At 42.6% G+C, this 21,499-nt stretch overlaps 1 protein-coding gene across 3 annotated transcripts in view; it reads left to right on the top strand.

Moving 5' to 3' along the window:
- Positions 1-71: 71 nt before the first annotated feature.
- The window catches only part of Bltp2 (bridge-like lipid transfer protein family member 2), a 28,272-nt gene continuing 6,844 nt past the window's right edge, over positions 72-21,499 (top strand). The window contains exons 1-27 of one of the 3 annotated variants that reach the window (XM_005327825.5): positions 72-249; positions 1,045-1,174; positions 2,032-2,081; positions 2,539-2,686; positions 2,867-2,985; positions 3,202-3,262; positions 3,441-3,630; positions 4,547-4,670; positions 4,828-4,952; positions 5,153-5,220; positions 5,336-5,481; positions 6,153-6,271; positions 6,378-6,541; positions 6,693-6,951; positions 7,450-7,655; positions 9,332-10,424; positions 10,881-11,072; positions 11,210-11,412; positions 11,560-11,678; positions 11,799-12,019; positions 12,673-12,863; positions 12,980-13,079; positions 13,226-13,428; positions 14,522-14,816; positions 17,839-17,996; positions 18,473-18,679; positions 21,250-21,349. In XM_005327825.5, coding sequence (XP_005327882.1) covers positions 182-249; positions 1,045-1,174; positions 2,032-2,081; positions 2,539-2,686; positions 2,867-2,985; positions 3,202-3,262; positions 3,441-3,630; positions 4,547-4,670; positions 4,828-4,952; positions 5,153-5,220; positions 5,336-5,481; positions 6,153-6,271; positions 6,378-6,541; positions 6,693-6,951; positions 7,450-7,655; positions 9,332-10,424; positions 10,881-11,072; positions 11,210-11,412; positions 11,560-11,678; positions 11,799-12,019; positions 12,673-12,863; positions 12,980-13,079; positions 13,226-13,428; positions 14,522-14,816; positions 17,839-17,996; positions 18,473-18,679; positions 21,250-21,349 — 5,059 coding nt within the window. In that variant the 5' untranslated portion in view covers positions 72-181. Of the gene's footprint in view, positions 250-1,044; positions 1,175-2,031; positions 2,082-2,538; positions 2,687-2,866; positions 2,986-3,201; positions 3,263-3,440; positions 3,631-4,259; positions 4,393-4,546; positions 4,671-4,827; positions 4,953-5,152; positions 5,221-5,335; positions 5,482-6,152; positions 6,272-6,377; positions 6,542-6,692; positions 6,952-7,449; positions 7,656-9,331; positions 10,425-10,880; positions 11,073-11,209; positions 11,413-11,559; positions 11,679-11,798; positions 12,020-12,672; positions 12,864-12,979; positions 13,080-13,225; positions 13,429-14,521; positions 14,817-17,838; positions 17,997-18,472; positions 18,680-21,249; positions 21,350-21,499 lie in introns of those variants that run through there. The other 2 variants (XM_078042540.1, XM_040269175.2) reach the window with 2 other exon arrangements.

Genomic DNA, 21,499 nt, shown 5'->3' with positions numbered 1-21,499 from the left:
GAGCGCTGGCTGGCTGGAGGGCTGCGGGGGGGCGGGGCGCGCGCGCGCACGGGCAACGCTTCCTGGCTCAGCGTTGCCCCTGCGCGCGCGGCTGGTCGGCCCGCGGCGGCGCTGCGCGGTTCAGGCGTCGGGGCCCGGCATGGCTGGGGCCGGGGCCAGGCCGGGCCGGACCCGGACCTAAATGCCTCTGCTTCTTTCCGCGCTGTTGGTCTTGCTGCTGGTTGCGCTTAGCGCTCTCTTCCTAGGCCGGTGAGGGGCTTCAGCCACAGCGATGGGGGAGGGGGGAGCGCCTGAGGAGGGGACGCGCGCGGCCCCGGCGCGGGAGGCGGAAAGGATATCTATGAGGAGGGGGGCGCGCGATAAAGGCTAAGGGAGGGAATGTGCGGCCAGAGATGCGGGGAGGGGCTGCGTGCAGAGGAGACTGAGGGAGCGGGTGGGGCCTGAGGGAATGCTGATTCCGGGGATTGAATATGCGTGAGAACGGGGCCTCTCGATGGTTTCTCCTTCCCGCTCCACACGCCCTGAATGTCTCCTTCATCCAGCTCGAAGGGCACCTGCAGCTGGATTCCTCGCTCTGGAGAGCGAGGTCAGGAGGACTGGGAGTCCTTGGGAGAGGGGCATTTGAACTGACCGTCTGTGACCCCGGACTTATCCAGGACACCTGTCTGGAGGGTGGGAGCGGAGACAGACCCTCTGGGGAGTATGTGATAGCACGGCTGCCTCCACCTTAACTCCTGTTGGGGTCTCTTCTGTCTCAGCTTTCTAAAGACTTGAGGGATTTTTTCTTTTTTGACCTCATACTTGGGGGTGAGGTTTAGTTTATCAGGTTTCATCTGGGTGGCGGGGGTCACTGGAATTCTACAGTGCTGATTATGGCGGCTGACTGTGTGTGACGGACAGGTGATTTGGGAGACAGGAGAGTTGCCCCAGAAAAAATCCAGTTTCAGGACACGATCCTTTGCAAGATCTTCTCAGACCAAAAAGGGGTTCGGGTAGCCATACTTGGGATAGAGCCCTATTGAACTCACACGGATTTTTCTGCAGGTGGCTTGTGGTCCGGTTGGCCACCAGGTGGTGTCAGCGGAAGCTACAAGCAGAGTTAAAGATCGGTTCCTTCCGCTTTTTTTGGATCCAGAATGTCAGTCTTAAGTTTCAGCAGCACCAGCAAACAGTTGTGAGTTATGGGAAACTCACTGTGGGAGGAGGGGTGCGTGTGTGATGCAGTTGAATTTCAATCCTTAATTTACTTTATAAAAATTTTTTTTCAAATAGTAGATTTACACATACCTTCATTTTACTTATATTTTTGTGTGATGCTGAGGATCGAACCCAGTGCCTTACCACTGAGCCACAACCCCAGTCCCTTAACCCTTAATTTGCTTTTAAAACAAAATTCTGGGTCGACAAGTCCAGTGGCACACAACTTTAATCCCAGGGACCAGCCAGGCTGAGGCAGGAGGATAACAAATTGGAGGCCAGTCTCTGCAACTTAGCAGAGGCTGTGTCTCAAAATAAATATAAAAAGGGCTGGGGATGTAGCTCAGTGGTAGAGCTTGGGTTCAATCCCAGTACCAAAAAAAAAAAAAAAAGGAAAAAAAATTCTGAGGGACTTTGCTAGTTAACCTCACCATTCCTCTCTTACCATGGTGATCTTAGAGCTAATTGGGGAACACTGGAATTGGCGCAAGTTGTTTGGTTAAAGATGTTTGTAGGGCACAGAGTGTCCAGGGCCCATAAGAAGGATGCAGAAGTAAAGCACAAAAGAAAGATAACAGGAACTAGAAGAGCTTACTGTTCTAATTTAAGAGAGAAACAGGACAACATATCTGTAATAGAGAAATACTAAGCAACTAACGTCATTGTGAGGACTAAGATATCTGGCAGAGAAACCAGTGGAAATGGAATGGGCATATTTAGTGAGAGAGTCCATAGCACTTCCTTGAAGGAGCCAAAAACCTTTTTCTGCCTTGTCAAGCTGCTCATTGCTTACCTAGCAATTAGTGTACAGAGTTTTTTCCTGCACTCTTTTAGGAAATTGATAACTTGTGGATCTCCAGCAAACTCCTTAGCCATGATCTGCCGTGAGTACTCTATGTCCTTACTTCTCCTTTTTTCTCCTGGGGAATATTTTGGGGTTGATTTTACAGAATGAGATTCTATACAGAGATCTCTTAACTCAAGGAGGGAGGCAGGTTTTTTCTGGAGTCTCCTTTTAGTCTGAAGAATATTAGATTGTGGGGGCTGGGGATGTGGCTCAAGCGGTAGCGCGCTCGCCTGGCATGCGTGCGGCCCGGGTTCGATCCCCAGCACCACATACCAACAAAGATGTTGTGTCCGCCGAGAACTAAGAAATAAAAAATGTTGGAAATTCTCTCTCTCTCTCCCTCCTCTCCTCTCACTCTCTCTTTAAAAAAAAAAAAAAAAAAAAAAAAAAAAGAATATTAGATTGTTTGCTATGAATTGAGCTATGTTATTTGGGAGGGGAAGAGACTATTATGTGAGGATTGGATCTGGTGGCAGTGAGGTTTCTCTTGGCAGACACTATGTGGCATTGTGCTTTGGAGAAGTACGGATCAGAACGGACCTACAGAAGGTTTCTGGCCTGTCTGCCCCATTCTCCCAGAGCACTGGGGTGGATCAAAAGGAGTTGTCCTTCAGCCCATCTTTACTGAAGATCTTCTGCCAAGTGAGACTGCTACTTCTGCTATTCTTCACTGTACTTCAGGGATGATGGGCTTTGGAGTTGTGGGTGGATTCTTCTGCTATTTTGGGGCATAATGCTAAGATCTGACACTCTTTTCTCAGCTAGAAATGAAGTGTGCTACCTTAAAGTTAATTATTGTTCATCCTTGCTCATTCTTTCCAGCTATTCTCCATTCATGTTGATGCTATAAACATCATGGTTCTCAAGGTGGCTACCTCAGAGTCCTTGTGGCACATTCAGATCAGTAGAAGCAGATTTCTTTTGGATAGTGATGGGAAAAGGTAAGTAATTAGTAGAAGAGATCTAGTAGTCTCATTCTTGCCCTGGTGTTGCTTCAGAGAAAGTATTATCAAAGTGTTAAGTTTTTATTCTCTGTAACTTGAGGAGAGGCTAAGAGTAGGTGTTTCACTTGCCTTGTCACTTCTAGCCAACAGAGCTTGTTTGGAGGTAAGTGGTGAAGAAAGGTGCCAAGTGCTTGCAATTTTTTTCTTTCCTAGATTAATCTGTGAGGTGAGCTTATCCAAAATCAACAGCAAAGTTCTAAAGAGTGGTCAGCTGGTGAGTATGCTCCATTTCCTCCTGGATATAAGATTTCAAGGAGCTTAGGGCTTACATTCTAGTTCTCTGACTTTATGTGGTTCCCTTAAGGCAATACCCAGGATCCAAGATCAATGCATTTTGACCAAAAAGTCCCCAAGCTTCCTACATACACCTTAAAGGCTTATCCTCCCTACAGGAGGATACATGCCTAGTGGAACTGTCACTGGCCCTGGACCTGTGTCTAAAGGTGGGCATCAGCAGTTGGCATCTGAAGGCTATCACTCTGGATGTGTGGACACTCCATGCTGAGCTTCATGAAGGTCTCTTCCATAGTCAACTGCTGAGTCAGGGCTCAAGCCTGGTACCCAAGCCTGTTCCCTGTTCAGGTAAAGCCCCGATCACTGAGCTTCTTGGCTGTCTTGTTCTCAGAGTTATTTTGGAAGTAGAAAAAAGCAGGGGTTTCACTACTCATTCAGGCATGAGTCATTAGTCACCAGGGTGGTTGTTGGTTTTTTTTTTTTTTCCTTCCCATTGTTGGTTTTGTTTTGTTTTGTTTTTCCTGGTGCTGGGGATTGAACTCAGGAACAATTTATCAGTGAGCTACATCCCCAGCCCTTTTTATTTTTTGTTTTGTGACAAGGTCTTACTGAGTTGCTTAGGGCCTCGTAAGTTGTTGAGGCTGCCCTTAAACTTGTGATCCTAATGTCTCAGCTTCCACTGAGACTACAGGCATGTACCACCATGCCCAGCTCCTCATAGCCTTTGACCCTGAGATTAGTTAGAGAAAATGGGGCATTTGCTTGTGCTTAGTGAACTAACATTTAGTGGTATGAATTAGACCTGTACTATTGTGTTTTACATATGTTTTTTCCATAAGTTGTCAGCAGTTCACAAATAAGGAAATTGAAGCCTAGGATGATTAGCTAGGTAACTTGGCTGAGGTCACAGCTAGTCCTAGTAAAAATGAAGTTTAAATTATTCGACTCTAAAATCCATATTCTTCCTGTTTCACCAGCCTATTCCCCATTCCATTTATTTTTTGTTTTTGTGGTGCTGGGGATTGAACATGGTGGACAAGCACTCTACCACTGAGCTACATCCCTACAATCTGGTTATATATGTAGAGTCTGGAAAAGGAAGTACACCAGGTACCTGGATCTGTGGAGTATTTGCCTGTGGCTTTATTTGGACATTTGCTTACCCTGTTTTATGTGGAAGGATTTGGCCAAAGAGGGCAGAGCTTCTTGGAGTAATTGAGTGTTAAGGATTGATGACGGTTATGTTATTCGTTCATGTTCTCAGAGGTGACAGAGAATTTGGCTGAGCCAACCCTGCCTGGCCTATACCTCCTCCAGCAGTTGCCAGACCAGGTCAAAGTGAAGATGGAGAATACAAGTGTCGTGTTGTCCATGAATAGTCAAAAGAGGTGAGACCTTTTCTGACCTAGTATGGAGAATGATAATGTGAGCTATATACAGGATCTCTGTAACCAGTCTAGCAGCTGCTCTGAGTTTATCTTTGGGGAGGAAAAAAGTGGGAATGTCACTCCACATCTTTCTGAGCTGTTTTCTTTTCTGAGCCAGGCACCTGACTTGGACACTGAAGCTGCTGCATTTCTTGTACCATCGTGATGAGGATCAACTGCCCCTTCGAAGCTTCACAGTAAACTCTGACATGGCACAGATGAACACTGAACTCCTATTAGAAGGTTCATGGGTGGGGGTTCTGGTACTGAGAGAATATCAGTGTAACTAGAGGTAGAGGGAGGGAATATAATGAGAGAAAATAGCCCCAACTCACAAGTTTTAGTGACACTCCATTCATCTCTTTGCCTGCCTCTGCACCTCACCTAGTTTTACCTCTTGCCCTCCCTTTGCTTTCCTCTCATCTATTCCATGGTATTTTCAGATGGGTTGTTGCTGTCCCAGAGTCGCCAGCGCATTGTTTGCCTCAACTCCCTCAAGGCTAGTGTGCAGGTATGATGACTGTGATAACAAGAACCTATCCTTTTTCTGATGTTTCTGAACATGGTTGTGTTATGAGTTAACAAAGTAAAACCCAAGCCTACAGTTCTGGTCTTCATGTTTCCAGGTGACCACCATTGATCTCTCAGCCTCCCTAGTTCTGAACACTTGTATCATTCACTATCGGCACCAGGAATTTTCTCACTGGCTGCACATGTTAGCACTGGAAACCCAGGGGACTAGTTTACCTATTTTTAAACAAAGGAAAAAAAGGTCAGTTTAATCTTTTTTAGTTACCAACTTAGCAGGTAGATTCTCTTTTGGTTTAACATGGCATCTTGTTGTCAAATACACATTTGATTGTTTGATCTCCCCAAATCGTAGCCTCAGAAGAAAACCGTTTTATTTATCTTCCCTGTTAGATTGGACTCCTTGATAATAGGAAGATGTCTTCTTAATTTTTGTGTCCTCAGTGCCCAGCATAGTGCCTTAAACAAAATAAATATTTGAATTGAAGTTAATGATTTATAGTGTCTTGTCTGCCTTAAGCTACAAGATGCCAGTATCAAATCTGCAGAGCCATTTCTGTCTTTATGTAATACTTAGGTTGTGCTCCATAGAGGACTTAAGGTTAATGGTTTGGAAGTGATGCTTCTTGGTCATATGAAGTTGAATCATGTGATAATGCTAATTGTCACCCTATTTTAACTTGAAAATGGCAATTTCATGTGGTTCAAACTCATGTCTTTGGTTCTTGCAGGTTATCATTGGGAGCAGCAATTAGCTGATGAATTTAGCCCCTTACTTTCTAATTGTAGCTAATTCTAAGAATCACAACAAAACTATAAGTTCTCATCCTGGTTTTGAGAGTTTCAGGAATCTGTTCCATGATAGAAAGCTGCAAGTATTTCCTTATCACAAAATGATGTCTTGTCCCTACATAGAACCTTCCCTCAAATCTTGGCTCCCATCATCTTCAGCACTTCCATCTCCAATGTCAACATTTCCATTCAGCTTGGGGATACGCCACCTTTTGCCTTGGGATTCAATTCCATCTCTCTGGGTAAGGTTCTGGGATGGAAAAAGAATAAGAATTTGTCCATTAGTGGAGCTAGTTTAATCATGGCCTCAGTGACTCAATAGTACTCCCCTTTCCCACCTTTATTCAGATTACCAGCACCTCAGGCCACAAAGCATCCATCAGCGGGGCGTCCTAACTGTGGACCACCTCTGCTGGCGAGTGGGTAGTGATTCCCACATTCAGCGGGCACCGCACCCACCCAATATGCATGTTTGGGGTGAGGCACTTGTCCTGGACTCCTTCACACTGCAGGTATGTAGAAGCTTTGGTGAATAGAGGCCCATATAGCTTCCTATCCAGACATCCTTCACTGAGCATCTTCTTAGTGGTAGGTAATAAGTCAGGGCACATTACAAAATTGTATCTGCATGCTTTCAATGGGGTCCATCTGTTTCTTTTCTAGGGTAGTTATAACCAACCTCTGGGCCTGTCCAGTACCCAGTCAGATACCCTCTTTCTCGATTGTACTATCCGAGGACTTCAGGTAGAAGCGTCAGACACTTGTGCTCAATGTTTGTCTCGTATCTTATCTTTGATGAGTCCACAATCTGGGAAGTCAGCTTTCTCTCGGGAATCTTCATTTGGGGAATCCATGACATTACTGTGGAAGGTGGACTTGAAGGTGGAAGATATGAACTTGTTCACTCTTTCTGCCCTGGTTGGTAAGTGGGATAGGAGATCTATACTGAAATGAGTAGTATGCAAACTAAGCTGATTACGCTCCTCATTTAATGGAGCTGATTATTTGGAATTTTTCTAAATTAGATTGCCAAAAAGACTTGTACAACTGTTTTGCTTCTTGCTATTTCTTAATGACTTATGAAAGGCAACTATTAAGCAAGATGTAAGAAAAAGACTTAGCCTTGATGTAGTCAAGAAAATTAAACCCATATAGCGTTTTATTTCCTTGTGTGTTTTAAGTTTTAGGGAATAAGTGATATATCTCTGGGCAGTTTTTAGGAATTAGGGAACTTCTTTGACTCTGCTAGATTTAGTTAAAAGAGGGGAAAGGAAATTTTCCCTAATATAAAGACTCAGTATAGGGAAGCAAGTGGAATAAAGAAAAGTAGAGTAGGAGAAATAAGTAAGAAAGGAAAATGAGAACCAAAATTGCCATTTGAGAGCTGGAAACCAAGGGTAATGTGGTTTCTGGATGGTAGGTGCTTCGGAGATACGACTAGACACACTGACTGTCCTGGGCAGTGCTGAGACATCCACCGTGGGGATTCAAGGTCTTGTGCTTGCATTGGTAAAGTCGGTCACAGAGAAGATGCAGCCCTGTTGTAAGGCTCCTGACATCCCTACTCCAGTGCTCTGCCTCTCCATGCTCTCTCTCACCTATCACAGCAGCATCCGCTCTCTGGAGGTAATGTATCTGCAGAGAGGTGGGGCCAGACTGGGCTTTCCTGTTGCTTAAATCCTTTCCAAGTCCTTTTGACTCTTGTGAAACAGAAGGGAAACATGTTATTAGATATCTGTCTGTTATTTATGTATTTTCTTTTCCTTTTTTTTTTTTTTTTTTGCTTATTCTATATATTTTTCCCTTTTTACTTTGAAATTAAAAACATGTAAAAACTAGAGAGAATATTTAAGCCTTTGTGTATCTGGCTTTATTAAATGACCAATTCAAGACCAACTTGTTTCAGCTGAATTCCTGCTAATCTCCCTTTCCCTGGGCTTTGGGATTATTTTAAAAGAGTTACCAGACATATTATCATTTCAATTATAAATATTTTAGTGTGTGTCTTTTGAAAAGTAAGGGGCTTTTAAAAAATAATGATCTGGTGTCATTTTGTGACTCAGCTCCTTAGAAGGCTAGAAGGGATATGAAGATAGAAGTACTGGCAAGTTCTGAGAGGCTTTCCAAAAACTTCTCAAAAGGTGTTCTTTAGCTGGGTGGGTGGTGCAGGTGCATGCCTCAATCCCAACAACTCAGGAGGCTGAGGCAGGAGGATTACAAGTTCAAAGCCAGCTTTAGCAACTCAGGGAGGCCCTAAGCGACTTGGGGAGACCCTGTGTCAAAATAAAAAGGGCTTGTGATGTGCCTCAGTGGTTAAGTGCCCCTGGGTTAAACCCCTGATACCAAAAAAAAGAAAAAGTTGTTCTTTATCCTTAGGGTATCAGAAGGACCTAGGACCCCATTAAGAGAGAGTGGAGTATTTTCCTGTTCGTCAGACTTTATTTTCCTTCAGAAACTGAAGAGGTTCCTTTTCAGAGACTATAAATTCAGAGAATTTCTGTCCTGGAATTTTAATCTTCTCTATCTGCTTAGACATTCAGAACTGACTTTGTTTTTCAAGTGAACAAGGGCTCTACTCCCTTCTCTGAGGCATGCTTTCACATAACTCAATTACTGTGTTGTCTTTTTATACACAACCTTTTTTTCTTCTTTTGGTACCCAGGATTGAACTCAGGGGCACGTGACCATTGAGTCATAACCCCAGTCCTTTTTTTATATTTCATTTAGAGATAGGATCTTGCTAAGTTGCTTAGGGCCTCACTGAGTTGCTGAGGTTGACTTGGAACTACAATCTCTTGCCTTAGTCTCCTGTACCAATCGGATTACAGTTTGTTTGTTTGTTTTTCAAATTCCTTTTTTTAAATGTTTTCATTAGTGTGTAATAGTTAGACATTTTATACTACTTTTTACAAATTAAGTTGCATTTATAAATGCATAAACATTTCAAATTGCAGTAGTTATGTGACTCCTGAATGGAAACAAAGCTAAATGATTTCTTGAGTACGTGTTTATGCTGGATATATTGTGGTAGATAACAGAGAATTATAACACACAGCCCCTTTTCTCTGACATCTAGAATCTGAGAAGAACTTAAAGCATAAGTACTCAAATATAAGATAACTGACAACTCTTAGCTCAGCATGTTAGTGTTAGGGGAACAAAATAAGGCAGTAATTAATGTGGTTACTCAGGAAAGACTTCTGGGTGGAGATAATTCTTGAGCCAGGTACCCAAGTAAAATAATCCCTGTTATCTCTACTGTTCTGGGACTTGATGATTGACATCCTTTTTATTCCTTAAAGGTTCAGTGTGGTGCAGGACTAACCTTACTGTGGAGCCCTCCAGATCACATGTATTTATATCAGCATGTCCTGGCCACCCTTCAATGCCGAGACCTACTAAGAGCCACTACGTGTTCTGAGACTATTCCATCCCTTGCACTAGAGACTCCAGAAGCTACTTCTGAGCCAGAAGACAATCTCCCTGAGCCACTTCCACCAAGACGGCTGTTAAACCTGACATTGGAGGTGAGTACAGCCAAACTGACTGCTTTCGTGGCTGAAGACAAATTCATTACCTTGGCTGCAGAGAGTGTGTCACTGAACCGGCATGGAGGTTCAGTGCAGGCTTACTGCCCAGAGCTGGCTGCTGGCTTTGACGGCAATAGTATTTTCAACTTCAAGGAGGTAGAGGTTCAGTTGCTGCCTGAGCTAGAGGAGATGATCCTCCACCGGAACCCCTTTCCTGCACTGCAAACCCTCCGAAACCGTGTTTGGCTCCTCTCCTTTGGTTCAGTCTCGGTGGAGTTCCCTTATCAATATGACTTCTCTGGAACTTTGGATGAGGCAGTGGGAGTTCAGAAATGGCTAAAGGGCCTGCACCGAGGGTCTCGTGCTTGGTCCTCTCCAAGTCCGGCCCCACTGCCACCTGATCTACTCTTGAAGGTTCAGCACTTCTCATGGGTTTTCCTGGATGACATTTTTGAGGTGAAACTTCATGATAACTATGAACTGATGAAAGATGAAAGTAAAGAGAGTGCCAAAAGATTGCAGCTTCTCGATGCCAAGGTGGCTGCCCTTCGGAAGCAGCATGGGGAGTTATTGCCAGCCCGAAAAATTGAGGAGCTCTATGCCTCTTTGGAACGCAAGAATATTGAAATCTACATCCAGCGCTCTCGTCGTCTCTATGGCAATACACCCATGCGCCGGGCACTGCTCACTTGGAGTCTGGCAGGGCTAGAACTGGTGGCTCTTGCAGATGCCTCCTTTCATGGTCCTGAGCGTGTAGTAGAACAGGTTCGAGAGCTTGATCCAGGCAGCCCGTTTCCTGCTGAAGGAATAGATCTTGTCATTCAGTGGTGCCGCATGCTCAAGTGCAATGTCAAGACCTTTCTGGGTAAGCCATATTTCCTTTATTTGTGGAGCCTGGTGTTTGTCCTTTGAGTTCCTGGGAGCTTTCTGAGTGATTACAGTGGAGCTGTAATATTAGGTTATATTAGGAAATGTGACTGTTATTGGATGGGTGGAGTGGGATGAGTGGGATCCCTTTCCCTTTTTTTGTTCCTGAATTTCACCCTGAAATTGCTTCGCTGATATAAATGGACAATTAGAATAGTCTTCTGTAAGGTTATTGTGTCTCTTGGATCTCAGTGCTATTGGGAGTCTCCTTACCTTCTGCTCCAGGGTCTCTGTGACTTTTTCAGTTTTGCTACTTATTAACTGTCAGCTCTTGTGCTCTCATTTACATTTTGTAAATGTAGGTGGGTAAAAAGAGGTGGCAAGTGGGAAAAATTGCCTGAGAGTGCAAAGACAGCTCCCTGAATAGCTACTTTTATCTTTTCTATCATAACAGTTCGGATCAGAGACTATCCACGGTATCTGTTTGAAATCCGGGACTGGCGGCTCATGGGTCGACTTGTGGGCACTGAGCAAAGTGGTCAAGCTTGCTCTCGTCGACGTCAAATTCTACACTTGGGGCTTCCATGGGGTAATGTGGCAGTAGAGAGGAATATGCCCCCACTCAAGTTCTACCATGACTTCCACTGTGAGTAGAGAGGGCATTTGGTTTGAGAGATACTTGTGGTGATTGGGGTGGGAAATAAACTGAGGACCTTTTGGAGTGAAGGAGGAAGAGAAGGTGGAGTTGTGTAACAAGATACAGCCTTTGTTTTTCTACCTCAGCGGAAATCTTCCAGTATACAGTCGTATGGGGCCCATGCTGGGATCCAGCCTGGACACTGATTGGCCAATGTGTGGACCTCTTAACCAAGCCCTCAGCTGACCCCAGCCCCCCCTTGCCCTGGTGGGACAAGAGCCGTCTTATGTTCCATGGGGACTGGCACATGGACATTGAACAGGCAAACCTGCACCAGCTGGCCACTGAGGTGAGAGATCCCATGGAATCATTTTTCTACCAAGGTGGTATAGTTGGGACCTATATAGCATATAGGGGAAGAGAGAAAGGTACTAATTTGGGAGATGAGAATGGTTCTTTTACCCATATCTCACCAAGTTCTTGGGGGTGGTTATAGGATCCATACAACACAACTGAAAATATGCACTGGGAATGGAGCCACCTTTCTTTTCACTGGAAACCTGGTCAGTTTGTTTTCAAAGGTGACTTGGATATCAACGTGAGAACAGCCTCTAAGTGAGTGGAATGAAGGGCGGGGCCTAAGTGGGGGGGGGACTCATGGTGGAGGGAGAGGGGAAGAGTCAAGGGGAGGCAAGTGAACAGGTCACTGAAGGCTGGGGCTCCGTTGTGAGGCAGGTATGACGACTGCTGCTTCCTTCACCTGCCTGACCTCTGCATGACATTGGACCTGCAGTGGCTGTGCCATGGGAATCCCCATGATCACCACAGTGTCACTCTGAGGGCCCCAGAGTTCCTGCCTGAGGTGCCCTTGGGCCAGCTCCATGACTCCTACCGGGCCTTCCGTTCTGAGAACCTCAATCTCTCCATCAAGATGGATCTGACTCGGCACAGCGGGAGTGAGGCTTGGGCCCGGGGCAGTGGGGAGGAAGGGCTTAGAGGATGGGCTTGGACACTGAGAACTTAAGCTTGAAGGCAGAAAGGGAATAGAAGGATAGTGGAGAATTTGGGTTAGGACCTTTTTTGGGAAGAAGGTTGGTGTTTGGGGCTCTAAATAATAGTACTATAAATTGGGTGGCTTGTAAACAATAGACTTTTGTTTCTCACATTCTGAAGACTGGGAAATTGAAGATCAAGGTACTGGTTGTTGAAGTGTTTGGTAAGGGCCTCTTCCTCAGAGATGGCACCTTCTTGTGTCCTCACACATGGTAGAAGGAGTCACTGAGCTTCATTTTGCCTAATTAATACCATTCCTGGGGGTTTCATTTCTGTGATCTAATCCTTCTCAAAGACTCCCCAACTTCTTTATACCATCACATTGGGATTTAGGATTTCAACATAAGAATTTAGGAGCAACACAAATATTCAGACTATAGCAATATTTAAAAGCTAAGAACTTAGATCCTTGAAAGAAGAAGGTGCTAGGGAAACTGAATATGAGGCTGTATGCTGTTTGGGATTTTAAACCTCTAATACCTGAAGATAGGAAAGGATTTAACATCACCTCTGTGTTTCAGCCTCAGCTAGAATATATCTATCCTTTCCTTTGCAGCAATATCCCAGCCCCGAATTCTACTATATAGTAGTACCCTGCGCTGGATGCAAAACTTCTGGGCAACTTGGACTAGTGTCACAAGGCCTATCTGCAGGGGCAAGCTCTTCAATAATCTGAAACCCAGCAAGAAAAAGCTTGGCCAGCACTACAAGCAGCTTTCCTATACTGCACTCTTTCCACAGCTGCAGGTCAGGCTCTGACCTTTGATATCTTCTATTCCTTTTCCCTAGTATTCTTATATTGGATCTCTTATGCATCCCTCTCATGCCATCCTTTGTTCAGTCTCTTTCTCTCTTGTTGCCAGGTGCATTATTGGGCTTCATTTGCCCAGCAACGTGGTATCCAGATTGAGTGCAGTCAGGGCCATGTATTCACTCGGGGAACTCAGCGTCTTATACCTCAAGGTAAGATCAAAGACTCCTTTCATTTCTCTAGCCTATTCCTTATCCTTTTCTCCTTCTTAGTTCTATTTCTTTCCTCCCTTAATGACTCACACTATCTTTGTCTTTCCATAATATTCTGCATGGACTTTGTGTGCCTCCTTTTTCAGCGGGCACAGTGATGCGGCGTCTGATCTCTGAATGGAGTGTGACCCAGATGGTGAGTGACCTAAGTCAGATGACTGTTCACCTGATGGCCTCACCCACTGAAGAGAATGCTGATCACTGCCTTGATCCCTTGGTAACAAAGACCCACCTGCTGAGCCTGTCTTCCCTCACCTATCAACGACATAGCAATCGTACTGCTGAGGAGGTACTGCCTGACAGTTTCTTTTTACCTTAGTTATATTAGTAGGTCTGCTTGAAGCTATACTAAAAACAAAACAAGTCTTCCACTGATGTAACAAATTTATTTCTCACAATTTTTAAGGCTGGGAATGGGAAGTCCAAGATCAGGGTGCTGGCATAGTTAGGTTCTACTGAGGGCTCTTTCTGGCTTGCAGATGGATGCTTTCTCTCTGTGTCTTCAGATGGCAGAGAGAGAGCATGTGCAAGAGTGAGACCATGAATCCAAGTATGGTGTGTGCATCGAAGTACTCTGGTGTCTCTTCTTTTTTTTTTTTTTTTAAGAGAGAAAGAATTTTTTAATATTTACTTTTTAGTTATTTGTGGACATAACATCTTTATTTTATTTTTATGTGGTGCTGAGGATCAAACCCAGCACCCCGCGCATGCCAGGTGAGCGCGCTACTGCTTGAGCCACATCCCCAGCCCCTCTGGTGTCTCTTCTAATAGCACTAATCCTATGTTGAGGGCCCCACCATCTTGAATTTATCTGAACTTTCTTACCCCCCATATCCAAATACCATCACATTGTGGGCTAGGGCTTCAGTATACGAATTTGAGGGGCACACAGTTCAGTCATAGGAGTAGATTTTAGGCTAAGTTCCTGGTAAGATGCCTAACTATATATCCCAGCATATATGTCTTAACTTTATAATGCATTCACTTGATTTAGCTATATCAGCATCCTTCTTTTGAAGATTCCTTTTCTCCCTCTACTTCTAAATGTAGACTCTTCAAAGCTTAGATGATTGTCAAAATGAAACTTTGAAAAAAAAAAAAAAGGTAGTCTTTTGCCATTCAGGAAATAAGAGATTTTAACTAGTATCTCATTTGTTGCTGACTTCCCCTGCCCAGTTTGGGAAGGATTTTAAGTTGAAATTCTGTCATTTAAAATATACTAGGTCTGGTTAGAATGTAAGGTAATGTGGAAACTTTCTTCATGGTCTTTCTTTCTCCAAAACAGGTTTCTTATTCAATAAGCTTGTTCTTTTTGCATTTGTTGTTCAGAAGCAATAGTGGGAATGCCCATACTACCCTGAGGTTCTTTTCCTGTTTCTTAGGAGCCCTCTACTAGAGATGGTGACCCTGCCTTTCATACACACCAGCTGTATTTGGTGGATTTAAGGATTTCCTGGACAACCACTAATCGAGACATTGCCTTTGGTTTGTATGATGGCTACAAAAAGGCAGCTGTACTCAAACGTAATCTCTCCACTGAGGCCCTGAAGGGTTTAAAGATTGATCCCCAGATGTCAACCAAAAAGCCAAAGCGGGGTCTCCTGACCAGTACCCCAACCCCACCTCATGTCAACACTTCCAGCTTCAGTGGACGGCCTGATAAAGGATCATCAGGAGGTAGGCTGAGACAGACGAAACTCAGTGGATTTAGATTTAGAACTTGGATGTGGACTTGGACCGGGGTATAAGAAGAACTGAATCCTGGCTGGTTCTGTCTAAGTGTAGAAATCAAACTGTTATTTTCCCATATTAGGCCATATTAGTCTTATATAACCAATAGTATAAGGAAGGTCCTTAAAGCGTCTGATTGTGTGGCAAGAGAAGTTGATCAGGAGTGATGGGACCAAAGCTGGATGAGTAAAGAAAAGAAGCAAAGGATTAGATCATTATTTCATGTTTTGATAATTAAGATGTTCTGTGGGACTCCACAAGTTTATCATCTCTAAATGAGCTTAGATTAGTTAATGTGCTCACTTATTGATTCATAGATTCATTTTAGCTTTGTTGAGAGCTGATAATATATCAGACATGACCATAAACCTTGGGGCTACAAAGATGAGAGTAAGCTCAGAAACTAGTAGGGAATGAGATAGGTAAATTATAATATCATTGTGAAAATGCTTTGTAAGAATGTTCAAAGGTACTAAAAGCCTATAGAAGAAAATATTTAAATCAGTATAGAGAAGTCTCTAAAGGCTTCACAGAGAAGATGATAAATCTTGAAATATTACATTTCACAGGCAAAGAGGAGAGGGAATTTTAGGGAGAGCTAATAACAAGTGCAGAGGAATGCAGATTTATGGTGAATTTGAGGACAAGACAAAAAGTATTAAATGCCACAAGAGAGAAGTGAAAATCTGGGAGTTGTTCTTGACTGAAGTGAAGGAGAAAAAACAGTCAGGGAAGGAAGTAGCATTTGAACTGGACTATAAAGGCTTAGTATGGTTTGACTGTGTGGAGATGGGGAAGAAGGGCATTCAACACAGTAGGAGTGCAGTTAGGAAAGCTCATGTTCAAAGGAGAGAGAACAAGCTGGGCACAGTGGTGCACACCTGTAATCTCAGCAATTTTGTGAGGCATAAGCAACTTAGTGAGACCCTGTTTCAAAATAAAATATAAGAAAGGGCTGGGATATGGCTCAGTGGTTAACATCTATCCTGGTTGACAGTGTAAAGAAGTGAGAAATAGTCTGGAAAGGGAAGATGAAGGTAAATCATCAGAGAGCTTTAATACAGGGCTAAGGAGCTTTTGGTCCTTATTCAGTAGGGAATTGTGAACTACTGAAGGTTTTTTAATAGGGGTGTTCATCTTTAGAGTTTTACCTTTAGATGATAAATCTGGCAGAGGCATGGAGGAGGACTAGAGGGGAAGAAACTCCAGGTGGGGAGACAAAAGAGAAAACTATTATGTGTCTCAACAAGAGGCAGCAAGGGCTGGAACTAGGTAATGGCAGTAGGAATGGAGATGAGGAGATGGATAGAAATGTGCGTATAGATTTGGGCACTAGTTGGAAGGAGGAGTTATAGCAGGGAGATTTGAGCATAGTGGCACACACTTGTCATCCCAGCTACTTAGGAGTCTGAGGCAGGAGGATTGCACAAGTTTAAGGCCATCCTTGACAACTTAGATCCTATGTCAAAAAAATAAAGTTGTGGGTGTTTTTGGATATAGCTCTGTGGTATAGCATCCCTCTGTTCAATGCTAGTACCTTCAAGTAAACAAGCAAGATAGAGGGACAAAAAGATAATAACCAAAGTTTTGAGTCTGGTTATTGGCATGATATTAATAAATATCAGAAATAAGAGAGCCAGAGGCTAAACAGATAGGAGGAGGTGTAGGGTGTTATTGAGTTCAGATTTGTACATGCTAAATTTTCATCCCTAGCAGGACACCTAGATAAGGCCAACAAACAGCTGTAAATGGAAAGGGGCTTAGGGCTAGAGATAGAGGCTTGGAAATGTCAACAGAGATAAGACTTAACACCAAGGAGATAATAATAGTTGTTTCCTGTTTAGGGGACACAGTTCAGTCATAGGAATAGTAGGTACTCTCTAGTTTTTGTTTTATTTTGGTACTGAAGATTGAACCCAGGGAGACTTTACTACTGAGCTACATCCCTAATCCTTTTTACTTTTTGTTTATTTTTATTTTTTGTTTTTGTTTTTATTTTTTGAGGATTAAACCCAGTGCCTCATGCTTGCTAGGCAGGTGCTCTACCTCTGAGCCACAACTCCACCACTTACTTTTTGTTTTGAGATAAGATTTTGCTGAGTTGCTTAGGTCATCACTAAATTGCTAAGACTGGCCCTGAACTTGTGATATTCCTGCCTCAGATTCCCTAATTGCTGAATTATAGGAGTGTGCCACTACATCTAGCCAGACTGCTATAATTCTAGAGACTGTTCTCACTGTAACACTATTAGACAAGCTTATTAAGAGAAAGAGAAGGGAGTATGCCAAGGGTGGATATCAGGAAATTCTTTTTAAGACTTGGAATAAAGTCTAGAGATACAGGAAGTAGCAAAACTAGGGGAGCACAGTGACACTGATGACAAAGGAGTGTGGTTTCAAGTGGAAAGAAGTAGTCACAAACAGTATGTAACACAAAGTAGTATGAAAATAATATGGTGAATTTGAGGACAAGACAAAAAGTATTAAATGCCACAAGAGAGAAGTGAAATCTGGGAGTTGTTCCTGACTGGAGTGAAGGAGGAAATACAGTCAGGGAAGGATTTATTGAGGAAGTAGCATTTGAACTGGACTTTAAAGGCTTAGTATGGTTTGACTGTTTGGATATGGGGAAGAAGGGCAAAGTAATAGAAAATGAGAAATAAAAGGAACATAGTAGGAGTAAACCAGAGGTGGATATGTCTAAGGAAAAAAAAATGCTACCATTTACCTAGCATTTCTTAGTTTCTGTTGGAAATCTGTTACTTTTATGGACATTAGGGAGAAAATGAAGTGACAACCCTTATTTTACCCTTAGGTGTGAAGGTTGGGGTGGAGTGGGCTAGACGTTCTAGGTTGGGGAGGATATATCCTGGTTCTTTACCTAGTGAGATAAATTGGGAATTTAGCCTTGGATGTATTCTCTTTCCCTTTGAGACTGACCTTTCCTCACTTCCTATTTCTTTTCTAGGTGCTTACATGTTGCAGAAGCTGATTGAAGAGACAGATAGGTTTGTGGTATTCACAGAAGAGGAGTCAGGTATGAGTGACCAATTGTGTGGCATTGCTGCCTGCCAGACGGATGACATATATAACCGAAACTGCCTTATTGAGCTGGTCAACTGTCAGGTACCTTTTCTTTACCAGAGCACCCCAGTATTAGGCTAGATCATAATCATATTCTTACCTCCCCCCATGTCTAAATAAGAATAGGTGAATAGAGTTCCAAAAACTTTCCCTTCTTACAGGTGTTATGAATAATAATTTCCACGTCTTAAAGGCAGAAAAGTTCACTTCAGTAAGCCAAATATAGGCCTAGCTGCTATGGTTAATAGAGTGTTCCCAATAGCTTTCTGATTTCCCTTGGTGTCTTTTTCTTTTTTCTTTTTTTTTTTTTTTTTTTTTGGTACCAGGGATTGAACTTTGGGGTTCTCAACCCCTGAGTCATATCCCCAGCCCTATTTTGTATTTAGAGACAGGGTTTCACTGAGTTGCTTAGCACCTCACCATTGCTGAGGTTGGCTTGAACTCGTGATTCTTCTGTCTCAGCCCCCTGAGCCATTGGGTCTCTTGGTATCTTGACTTTGCTTCTATCTCCGGCATAGATGGTTCTTCGTGGAGCAGAGACAGAAGGCTGTGTCATAGTGTCAGCTGCCAAAGCCCAATTGTTGCAGTGCCAACACCATCCGGCCTGGTATGGTGACACATTGAAGCAAAAGACATCCTGGACTTGCCTATTGGATGGCATGCAGTACTTTGCTACTACTGAAAGTAGCCCTACTGAGCAAGATGGCCGACAGCTCTGGTTAGAGGTTAGTTTGCAGGATAAGGAAGGCCTGTTATATCCCTAATTTTTATAGTTTGTGCCTTCCGTCAGCATAGTTAGAAGATTCTTCATATTACCTATTGCTTAGCTATAATATCTTGAATGTGGGCAGTCTCTGATCTGTGAGCACATAGTACTTTTTTTTTTTTTTTTTTTTTTAATCTCCTGGTCTATTTCATTGAGAGAAATTCATTTCCTAGCACTAGAATAAAATGAATTGAAGCTTTCTTACTTTCAAAGTTGTTATTCTCTATTAATAAAGGTCACAGTAACCAACAGGCAGTCAAGAAAACAAGCAGTAATCTGAGAACTTTTGGTATTCTCCCTTTCTTGATTTGGTTGTTGCAGCAAGGCAGTGATATTGAACAAAGGACTGTTTAAGAGTTAGGTTATGTGACTTCTAATGAAAATTTTGCCATTACAGTAGCTGTAAGCCTTTTGGGACAGTCACCTTTATTTGTTAAAAAAAAAAATTAATATTAGTTGTTGGTAGACCTTTATTTACTTATGCGGTACTGAGAATTGAACCCAGTGCCTCACATATGCTAGGCAAGTGCTCTATCACTGAGCCACAACCCCAGCTGTAAAAGTTTTTAATGGAATTAATAACTTCACTATCTACAAGACTGTTAAGAATCAAGTGATAAAGTGTTTTGAAAAATATATTTATTCCTATGGAAAGTAGTCTCAGCATTTTTAAAATCAGTACGTCTGAGGGAGTCTAAGTATATGGCAAGATAACATTTTTTTTTAAATATTTTTTTAGTTGTAGATGGACACAATACCTTTATTTGATCTATAACCCAGTGCCTCACACGTGTGAGGCTAGCACTCTACCACTGAGCCACAATCCCAGCCCAAGATAACATTTTATTAGATGGTAATTTTATGAGTAGTTGGTAGATACTAGGAAAGGGGCTAGTCATCTCATTGCAAGGTAGTAAATCTACAATATAATTTCTAGGATATAATATCAGAGTTACTGGAGGGTGTAATGGTTATGAGATATATCTAGCCAATTGTGCATTATCATTAGGAATTTAACAGGTGTTAAGTGCCCACATTGTGCTGGGCATGGTACACCCTCAATTACAGTATCTAGCTGCATTTGATGAGGATCAAAGTAACTCTATTTGCTATGCTACTCAATGAGGCTGATTCCTCTTATTTATCTTTCTTCCTTGGCTAGTGCTTTTTACATCAAGTACAGTAGGGCTCAATTCAGTCAACCCCAAGTGTAATGACATAAGAGATAGTGAACATTTAGATCAGATGTCAAATCAAATATGGTTGTTGTTATTTGAAGTCATGCTGAGACCTCAGGCAAGCAGTATCTTTTTTTTTTTTTTAATCAGTGGTCTTAGGAGATAGGTATAGAAGATGTTGACTACCCATGTAGAGATGAACAGTATGCACTATCAAGATATCAGGATATCCCTATCTGGCATTTCTGCATCTCTGCTTCATTTAGGCATGATGTCTTTTACAGCTAAACTCAAATTTTCAGATTATATTAATAGCATTAGAGGGACATCCTTAGTATGGGTGGGAGAAACTATGAATTTTGACTTTCCCATGTGACTTATTTTTTGACTTGTCAGATCTGCCGTCCTTTAGCCTTGCTCTTCTATGTTCTTCATATATCACTCATTCTGCTGACTTCAGATTAGCAGAGAGAATTAAAAAAAAAAAAAAAGTCTCCTTCCACCAAAAGCAATAGTTTCAGAGTAGTTTTCTATCTGAAGACAGAAAACAGTAAGAATATACACACAAAAAAAATTGATACCAAAATGGGTGTAATACTCTTTTTTTTTTTTGCTTCCCATATGATTTGATTTTTTAAAAATATTTTTATTGGTTATTGATGAAATTATTTATTTATTTATTTATTTATTTATATGTCGTGTTGAAGATCAAACCTAGTGCCTCACACATTCTAGGCAAGCACTTTACCACTGAGCCACAATCCCAGCCCAACACGATTTGATTTCTTTTTTTTTTTTTTTTTTAGTTTTCAGCAGACACAACATCTTTATTTGTCTGTGGTGCTGAGGATTGAACCCAGGCCGCACACATGCCAGGCAAGCGCGCTACCGCTTGAACCACGTCACTAGCCCCACATGATTTGATTTTAACCTAGCTTATTGTTTTTCACACCTGTGGCCTGGTAAAGTATGCACCCAATTAGGTTGGAGAATTTGAGTGGTTTGGGATAAGAGAGAACCATATATTTCCTCTACCCTGGTAGATCCTTTAAACTACTCAAGTCAGCGGAGTAAGTCATGTGTCATTTAACAGTGGGGTCCATCCTGTGAACTGTGTCATTAGGTATTTTCATCATTGTGTAAACATCATAAACTGTACTTATAAAAACTAAGATGGCTGTGACATCACTAGGTAATATAATCTTATGGAACCATCATCATATATAGTCTTTTATTAACTAAAACTTTATTATGTACATGACTGTGCTTGAAACATAGGATCTATTACTCAATTGGTTAGGAGAAGCCACTGTTTCCCCAGAAGCTAAAGATGCTGCATTTCTGTCTTCAGGTGAAGAATATTGAGGAGCACCGACAGCGTAGTCTGGACTCTGTGCAGGAGTTGATGGAAAGCGGACAAGCAGTGGGAGGCATGGTTACCACAACCACAGGTCAACTCTCCCCTGTCTTCTCATGATATGATTAGGAGCAGATGTGTGTCCCAAATGGGCCTTGTTATTTCTCTACTCTCCATGTTTTTTTTTTTTTTTTTTGGTGGTGGTGCTGGGGGCCTTGAGCATGTTAGGCAAGTGCTCTGCCAT

Source organism: Ictidomys tridecemlineatus, chromosome 3, assembly GCF_052094955.1.
Source record: "Ictidomys tridecemlineatus isolate mIctTri1 chromosome 3, mIctTri1.hap1, whole genome shotgun sequence".
Taxonomy (NCBI): domain Eukaryota; kingdom Metazoa; phylum Chordata; class Mammalia; order Rodentia; family Sciuridae; genus Ictidomys; species Ictidomys tridecemlineatus.
This window is presented reverse-complemented; position numbering and strand designations above follow the sequence as displayed.